This window comes from Hyposmocoma kahamanoa, unplaced genomic scaffold, assembly GCF_003589595.1.
Source record: "Hyposmocoma kahamanoa isolate Upper Pololo Valley unplaced genomic scaffold, ASM358959v1 202, whole genome shotgun sequence".
NCBI classification, from domain to species: Eukaryota; Metazoa; Arthropoda; class Insecta; order Lepidoptera; family Cosmopterigidae; genus Hyposmocoma; species Hyposmocoma kahamanoa.
This window is the reverse complement of record NW_020653726.1, coordinates 14,772,966-14,781,911: the sequence shown is the minus strand read 5'-3', so window position 1 is coordinate 14,781,911 and position 8,946 is coordinate 14,772,966. Positions and strand designations below refer to the sequence as shown.

Below are 8,946 nucleotides of genomic sequence, written 5' to 3'. Positions count from 1 at the left end.
ATGTCAATAAAATAAACTATTTTGGATTGGGACACTATTAACGAAAAGCAGTAATATGTCCATTTTCATTTTATTGCTTTTTTTTTGTTATATTCGTCCAAAAAAGGACAGGCCTCGGTCAAATACCATACTGCCCCGTTTTCAATGGTAAGTCGACTGTCAACAGTCAACAACTTTTAGCAGCAATGCAATCGCGCGTTTCACGAACATCGCTGCTAAAAGTTGTCGTGTCTATAAGACAGAGGATGGAAAAAAATTAAGATTTCAGGCAAAATCACAAATTAGAAAGATGACAACATTGTTAGTTTGCCACAGACTAGCAGTGCGTAAGAAACGTCAAAGTCAAATTCGTATTGATTGTGCAATGAATTTCTATTTATTTTCATAACATCTTACAATTGAATCGAATTTGTGTTCATAATATTATTTTAATTAGGGCGACAATCATGTGGTATACACGCTACTAGCAGGTCACTTACACTACATCCCTCGTAGAGGAACGGACTTGCGCAGTGTGGAAATAGTTCTCGATTGATGTCCAGTATTATTCGTAGTGGATGAGCAGTATTAGTGAAGCTATGGTAGAGAACGGGGCCTCTAGCGGGGGCAGCGATAGCCCCAGCGCGACCAGCGTGCGGTCCGGGCTTCTGGAGACGCTGGTCCGCGGTGTTTGGTACAGAGTGCACTGTTCACTCGAAGACGATTACTTCAGTGTTTGTTTAGACGACGGGTACGATGCCACTACCACCCTAAACGGTACACTAAACAACAACAATGTGGAAACGCCGAATAGCGATTTCACTGAAGTACCAGAAGCGATTGCAAACCAAAAACGAATAGTACAAGTGGTAAAATCAGACAATAATGGGCTAGGGATATCAATAAAGGGAGGTATTGAGAATAACATGCCAATTCTCATATCAAAAATATTCAAGGGCATGGCAGCAGACTTGACGGAACAGTTGTATGTGGGTGATGCTATTTTGTCTGTGAATGGAGAGGATCTGAAGGATGCAACTCACGAGGAGGCAGTGAAAGCTTTGAAGAGGGCTGGCAAAATGGTGCAGCTAGAAGGTAATTTGTGACAAAAAAAATTTTGTTTTGGTACGCATACATATTTGCTAATATCATAACTAATGTAATTGACATTTTTTGCGAAATTGAGCTATTAACATATCCCAACTCTGTGGAAAAAGATTGACAACCCCTAAAAGCGGTTTTATTATATCTTATTTAGTTCCAGTTCTTTTTTTAAGCAAAGTCAGTGTAATTTAAATTAAAAAAAAAAATGTTTGGTGCCAAAATATCATAATTTACCAAAACGCAAATGTCTTACTTATAACAAGAAGTGTTAATATAGTCACTTATCTGGTGCAAAAGTGATTATTTTATCATTGTAAGGCAATAATATAATAATGCAAACACTCAACATAGCCCCCTAAAACCCTGTGTTGCGGGTGTCATGGAGACACACATAGACAATCACAAATTACACCCAAACTTATGAGAGAAATAAATGTCGGCCAAATACAAATATTTCAGCCGGCCGTTGTGGCAGTCTGGCATGGTAACCGTTGGCACGGAGGCAGTATAACATAGGCAGGCAATAGTGATAGTCTTTGTGGTCTTTATAGACTCATAATAAATTTTGTCTGAATATCAATGACCTTATTTAGTTATTACTACAATATGCTTAAAATCATAATAGTTACTTTTTCCATCCTTACGTCCACACAGCAAGTTTGAAATGAATTTCAGCATAAACCTTGTTTACAAATGTCTAATAGGTTGCAACATTGCTCATGCAATACTAATGTCTGTGACCCACTAATTAACACCATCTGACTAGATGGCTGCCAATTACATTTACACATGGTCTGTACTTCATAATACATTGTAATAAGTGCTTGTTTAAAGCTCATTCACTTCTGTATTCCTGAATCATCACTCTGTATAATTGGCTTGCTAATGTTGTAATTAACAGGTACATTATTAAAAAAACTATATAGCATGGTTATAATGTACAGGTTGAAAATGTGAATGTTTGTTTCACAGCATTATAATATTGACAAACCCAGATGTGGAAAGTATTTTTTAGTAGCACTAGAGCCCCTAGTGAAAGAATACGTCCAATAAAGTGCTGAACTTTATTGGACCTACGTACCTATTTCTGTCACCAAGCAGTAGCGTGAGCATTGCTGTGTTAAAAAAAACAAAAATCTTATGGTTAGCTGCATCACTCACCACCATTAGGACTAGCACAACAGAACGCAACTTGCGCTAGAGCGATATAAAGCGCGGGTTCTCATTGCAAGAATAGCAGTATCTCATGCTTTATCTCGCTCTTGGTCATCTTAAAATCAGTTTACATATGAGCACACATATTATATTTGGTCTCACACTCAGGAATTCTATGTACTTATGTAATAAAGTAACAAAATTAACTCAGTGGCACTACCCAGAACACCCAGATCACCAATTTAGAAAAATTGGTTTTCTGTATTGGCTAGGTATTCAATGACGAACTTTACTGTTTTTGTTAATTTGAGTCTATCCTTTTTTTAAATATGGTATTGCCAACATACAGTTTAAGAACATAAGCAGTAAATGTTTAACGTATTTTGACTTGTCAGGCATACCCTTTCAATGTTGGATATGTGGAAAATTGTGCTGCTCAGTGAGTTGAATCCCAAATATGTTGTTTCTTTATAGGACTAAGGGTCGTATTCCAGAACTCTACTCAATACTCAAGTCAGGACTTGAGTATTGCAGTGAGCACTGAAAATCATACACAAGTCCTTGCCATTAGGGTCGTATTTCCAGTGCAATCCTGACTTGGGCATTGAGTAGAGTTCTAGAATACGACCCTTAGTTACACTAGATACTTCCTCAATAACAGTAGACAATTGAAGGCATTCTTGGATCTCATGACTAGACAAATACAATGGATAGAATCCATGTTATAGGAAGTATACACCCTATAATCAGTGCAAAGAATTATAAATAAAAATTCTATATCTCCAAATATCATTACTCTGTCTGGATCTGTTACAGCACTTGCTACATTTATTTTAAACTCTTGACACAGAACTAACTATGAACTCCTCTTTTGTCTATCATTGTTATATAACGTCAGGTTTATCAGAACAATATTATTTTTTGATGATCTGTGTATTTTGCAATCTCATGAACATTATGTTTTAAACTTCCAGTCAAATACCTCCGAGAAGTAACCCCATACTTCCGCAAAGCGTCAATCATCAGTGAGGTAGGCTGGGAGTTGCAGCGTGGCTACATGTCAGAGACTCCACCCTCGCCGCCTTCGCCCCGACGCCGCCGCGCCGATACCCGCTACGTGCCGTTATTGATGGCTTGTGTTGCCAAAAATTTGCGGCATCATGATCCTGGTAAGCGCAAGAGTAAAATTAGACACAGATGTTTCTTTAAATTATACTGAACACGTATTAAAGCCTTCGCGATGCTTTTTGAATTGGTGGTAGATTTTTGTTGTGTACTATATATTCTTCCATGTAAAAGAGAGAGAACATTGTTTGATAACCATTATTAATTTCTTATTTTTGATTGATGCATCTTGAAGCATTACTTGTTTTTATATAATAAAGATAGGGTGACAGACAATCACATTTTTTATTATTATATTGTAATTTTGTGTCAGTTCTTGAAGAACGGTTTATCGAAAATATTCAAGTGGAATAGTTAATAAATTTATGATTTTAAGATCGTTGTTCACAATTTTCAGAGGAGCGCACAATAGAAATTTATTCTCCGGATGGCGTCCACGCATTAGCCCTTCGCGCGTCAGACGCGAACGCAGCTTCAAACTGGCACCGCGCGCTGCATGCAGCTGCTCGCCGCGCCGCACGCGCTGCATTGGTCCGCGCAAGGGCGAGGCTGCGCCCGATCATTGGCGACGTGAGATACGCTGGCTGGTTGGCAAGACGCCCGCCCCAAGAGCACGTCGGGGTACGTTTTATATTCTTTGTTAATGGCTTAGACCGGCGGTTCCCAAAGTGATCGACCCCCAAAGGTCCACTCCAACCTACAAGGGTTTATGTTTAAATAAATAATAAATAAGGGTGTATGAGAAATTAATGGGGCTCCATGAGAGTGGAACCTTTTTAGGCAATTTGTGACCAAAATTGTGGCTTTCCATGAAATAATCACATCACTGTTTTATTAAAAATAAACTTGACGTGTAAATCACATCACATAGATTAGTACCTATGTAAATATATAACTTATTCTTCAACATTTCACTACAAACAATATATTCAGTTAGAGAAATGTGTAAAATTTGGCATCAATTTTTATAGTATCTCTAGCATTGTCAGCTGTCAAACACATATTTATTGAAGTTGATGAATGTAAACAAAATATTATTAGAAAGGCAGGGGGTCTACATAAAAAAAGAAATGCCGTGTGGTCTACGAGACGGAAAAGTTTGCAAACTCTCTGGGTTAGATGATTGTGTAGGATCCCAAGAGTTGACTATGAAAATCATTGGGAGCTTAACGTCGATATGCTGTCGCTATGCGTCTATGCTACAGCTTTGTATGACTTACAAGCAGTTCCTTATGCAAATTTTTACTCTACAGTCATGACCTTTAGTAGGTCAATGTCTACAGTGTACTAATTGGTTTACAAGGTGGCCCGGAAGTGATGGTCAAAACAAAACAGGAGGTAGGGTTGAACATTCCCAGTCAATTTGACTACTACATTGGGGTCTGGAAATTGATAGCTCAAAAGTTATTTAAGTTTTTGTGTTTTGTGTGCACAAGGAAGTGTTTTTTTTTGCGTTCTGTTTCTGAGGTGTGATAGGATTGTGATTTTTTATTGTGTAAGTGAATTTCATAGCAAAATTAATGTGTAATATTCAGTTAAATAAATGTACTGTTTATATATTGTAGATAAGTGCATCGGGCGGGTCAGATAGTTCTGAAGAAGCGGACGGCTGGCAACCGACCTTCGTTGCTATTACAGACCGCGAATTGAGGTAATTTATATGTTAAAATCAATCTCTATACGTTTCAATGCTTACGGATTTGGAGAGTGTTTCGATCATACTCCACCACGCTTACTCAACATCGGTTGGGTACTTTTTACACCTCTATCAAGAGTCGCATGAATCTATATATACATATTCATTACGATGTTTTCCTTCACTATATCTTTGGCTTTCTAGAATAGTGACCTATCTCAAAATCAATTAATTCTTCAGGAATATGCAACGACATCAATCTATATACAAGAACATTCACAGCCGCTACATGTTCCAAACACTTTCAAACAAAACACTATCAATAGTGATAGTTGAATTTTGTCAAAGAGTATCAGTACCGTAGTACCGTGGACAGACGTGACAGTATATACCTATTACGAATGAGCTAGGCAAATAGATAATATTGAGTATTTACCAATGATATTTGTCCTTAGTTGGGGAATTAACGTAAAGCCCCTGGTAAAGTCTCTATTAGTTGCACAATATAATCATTTTGCTATGACCCAGAGGCTTTCTGCTGGCTATTTATATAAATTATATGACTAAAAAAAACAAATTAAGTAAAAGAAAAAAATACAGTCGAGTTGTTCAAATTATTTATGTTATGTAGTACTTTTCCTTGTGGAAAGGCAAAGATCTTTGGATCATGCAGCCTAGTCAAGTCGTTGGGATTATGGTTTAGAAACAACTGAAGCAATAACGACGTGCAAAGCCGACGAATCATACGCCGGTCATGTTGTCTCTTGTTTATTTTAGCCAATGAAAACCTCGGAGCATTCTTTTTCACAATAAAAATTTACCTCATTCTTAATAATATATAATAATAAATATTCTGAATGCAGCTGTGTTATAAAGACAAATTAACTATTTTGGTTTGTGTCACTGTTCTTGAAAAATAGCGATATGCAAGTGTTAATTACATGTGATAATTAAACTTGTTTCAAAAACAAGTTTGTAGCAATCTAAAAGGGTAATAATCTTCATAGGTTATTACCGGTTTGAACATTTAGATTTGTGTGATTTTGATAATATATTGCGAAGATGGTCTTGTTTTGTACCAAGCAAACATTTCGGGATGGCTTGTTATAATCATTAAGTATTATTGTGAGCATACATCTTTTATAATTTATTTAATTAAGTAGATCAAGTAAATGAGCGCTTTAAGGCCTTCATATACAGGACGATTTGTCTTCACAATTCGTCGTTCGGACAGATCGAAACTAGTTGCTAGTATATTTTTATGTCGTTAACGTGGCGATCGATCGAAACGAGAAATCGTCTGTGCATAAGGGCTTTTTTTTCTTAGAATACCAAGTGACAGGACCAACAAGTCGTACGCTTGATGTCTACACGCCTGTCCATAACAGTTGCAGTGCCACTCGGAGCTTTAAATCGCAAAGATCCGCCCGTCACCCTGAGACATAAGTTGACAAGTCCCTTCTAAACCGAAACACAGTAATGCTGACACTATTGCTTGGCGGCAGAAATAGTTAAGGTAGCAGTACTACCCGGGACGAACTCTTTTTTTCATTACGGTCGTCGACGAACTGTACGGTATTTGATTCGAGGCTGTACGAGGCGGCGCCGTGGTCAGCGGAGGCGTGGTGCACGCCGACGGAGGCTTTCGGCCTGGCCGCCACGCGCCTGGCGTGGTGGCGGCGCGGGGGAGGGGCGGCCGGCGGAGGGGGCGCGGCCGTGCTGGGCGTACGCGCAGGGACGCCGGCCGGCCTGCTGGTGCGGGCGCTGCGCGCTGACGCGCCGCACGACCTGGCCGCCGTAGCCGGTGCGCTCGTTGACGGCGCGCACCATGCTGTACGCTCGCAGGAGTTCACTTTCCGTGAGTACATCTGCTTGCTTTCATTCAACTGCCTCTGTGGCCGAACGGTTACCATGCTGCCACGTAGAGGTCCCGGGTTCGATTCCCGGGCCGGGAGAAATATGGCCTAAATTTATTACTCTCGTGAGTTGTGGTTGATTGTGTGTGTATCCGTGGTACTCGTGATACAGGGTTTCCCTACTACGGGACTACGAGTGTGTACGCGTTATTATTATTATTCTCGCCATCGATTGTTCCAACAAACATGTCCCTATCTACCCACCCATCTAGACTACGGGCTCACCGGAACAAAACAAACATCGTTAGTCTAACTTAAATCTGACGATTTAAGTTGTATTAACTGTCCAGACCAACACTGTTTCTTGTTTTTGAAAGGTCCTATCGCATAAGCTGTGTGCCACGACACTGTGAAGGATCTTTGTATACTAGGAAGTCTTTCCTGAAATGAGGGCTCGTATAATCAGGATTTATAATAAAAGCACCGAATTATATCGGTAGAGAATTATGTCATCGCAATTCTAAACATACTAATTGCTAAGAAAATTGTATATATCTAGCTCAAATTCCACCAAGATAATCTGCCGAATAAACTACAAGCCTTAGGAATCTTCTGCGGTGCTAGCTCTTAACTCTCTTATTTAGCTGATCATTCCCAAGCTGTAGCATTGGGACGATTCAGGTCGGATTTTATTAATACTTCTCCGGGTGTACCCCAAGGCTCGCATCTTAGCCCTCCGTTTTATAAAATATATGCATATTTGATAATTGAACAGCGTGCGGTTGTGTATTAATGTGGTGGTAGTGCTTGTCTGACAATGTAGTGTGTGGTGTTGCATACAGAAAATACCAACCGCCTGCTGTGCATGAAATTATGATAAAGTTAAGATAAAAATATAAACTCCCCTATTAACCCTAACGGTCGTCCCAATGAATTTATCTAATAGTGTAGCCTTACAGCCTAACGTAACCATAAATATATAGACGGAGAAATGTATATGCAAGATATGAACGGGAAGTCTGTCACCATGAGACCTAAGGTGACAAACGGAAGGTTGGAAGGAGGTAACGAAGTACACCGTCGTGCAATGTGTACTGGAATGGTATTCCCACTGCCGGTCAAGCAGACTCACAAGACCGATCTACTGATGGCTAAAGGTGTCTTGGCCACAGTGAGAGGAGTAGCGGGTAGTACTAAGCAAAAACGGGTAAAACTAACTTTATCACGCGTACTCGTCGTCTATTAATTATATATTGACGGCATGAAGATTTTCCTTTAATTGTGTTCAGCTGCTGACTGTGATCAGGGGTCTACTCCCTTTCACGAAAACAGACAAAAGACTATGACTATCAAGCATTGACCTACCAACAAATGGACGTCGGGTCTAATACAAAAACCACGAAAAAATGCCCGAAGTTAACATATACAAAATAAAATACAAAAAACTAAAACATTTAATTTAATATGTAATGTCATTGCAGTACTGCCTAATTTTGCTTGTAACAATTTAAGGGCCCAAAAACGCCATATTCAGTTTCTACTGGAAACGAAACAAAATGCACCATATTTAGCTTCGACTGAAAATTACTTGAACACAAGAGTAATGGAATAGTCTTTCTCGTAAATATTAATTAATTTTTTTATGTATATTATTATGTCGAATTTTGTACAAATTCACTTACAGAAATAATAAAGAGTTGGGCATATACATACATACAAACATTACAACAAATGTGAAAATAAGCGTGTACTATAAGAAATGTACCGATATTCCAACTAAACGTAAACTCAAATATATATGCTTTTCACAAAGACAAAATTGTGAAAAGTTGTAAAGTTGTCTTTTTTGACTTGTACCCCTTTTCACTAGAGCCACAGATTTATTTGACTGTTATTGTTTTGGACGGATTTCGGACGGAGAACGGGAATAGACCTCCTGCAACAAGATTTAAATAATGAGTACGGTCAGCAGCTGAAAAATACACTTTTTGTGACGGAGTGAAGATATTTGTGTTTTCCATCCGTTACTCTCATCTCTGGACTGTATTCGCACTTTCCATCAGGCGCGGTGCAGTCATTTTGCCGAGTCAC

General features: G+C 39.0%; 1 protein-coding gene across 1 annotated transcript in view; it reads left to right on the top strand.

Annotated features, from left to right (window-relative positions):
• Positions 1–478: 478 nt before the first annotated feature.
• The window catches only part of LOC113227034 (beta-1-syntrophin), an 11,020-nt gene continuing 2,552 nt past the window's right edge, over positions 479–8,946 (top strand). The window contains exons 1-5 of the mRNA XM_026459899.1: positions 479–1,074; positions 3,213–3,407; positions 3,761–3,984; positions 4,929–5,014; positions 6,589–6,857. Of these exons, the coding sequence (XP_026315684.1) occupies positions 558–1,074; positions 3,213–3,407; positions 3,761–3,984; positions 4,929–5,014; positions 6,589–6,857 (1,291 nt within the window). The 5' untranslated portion in view covers positions 479–557. The remainder of the gene's footprint in view (positions 1,075–3,212; positions 3,408–3,760; positions 3,985–4,928; positions 5,015–6,588; positions 6,858–8,946) is intronic.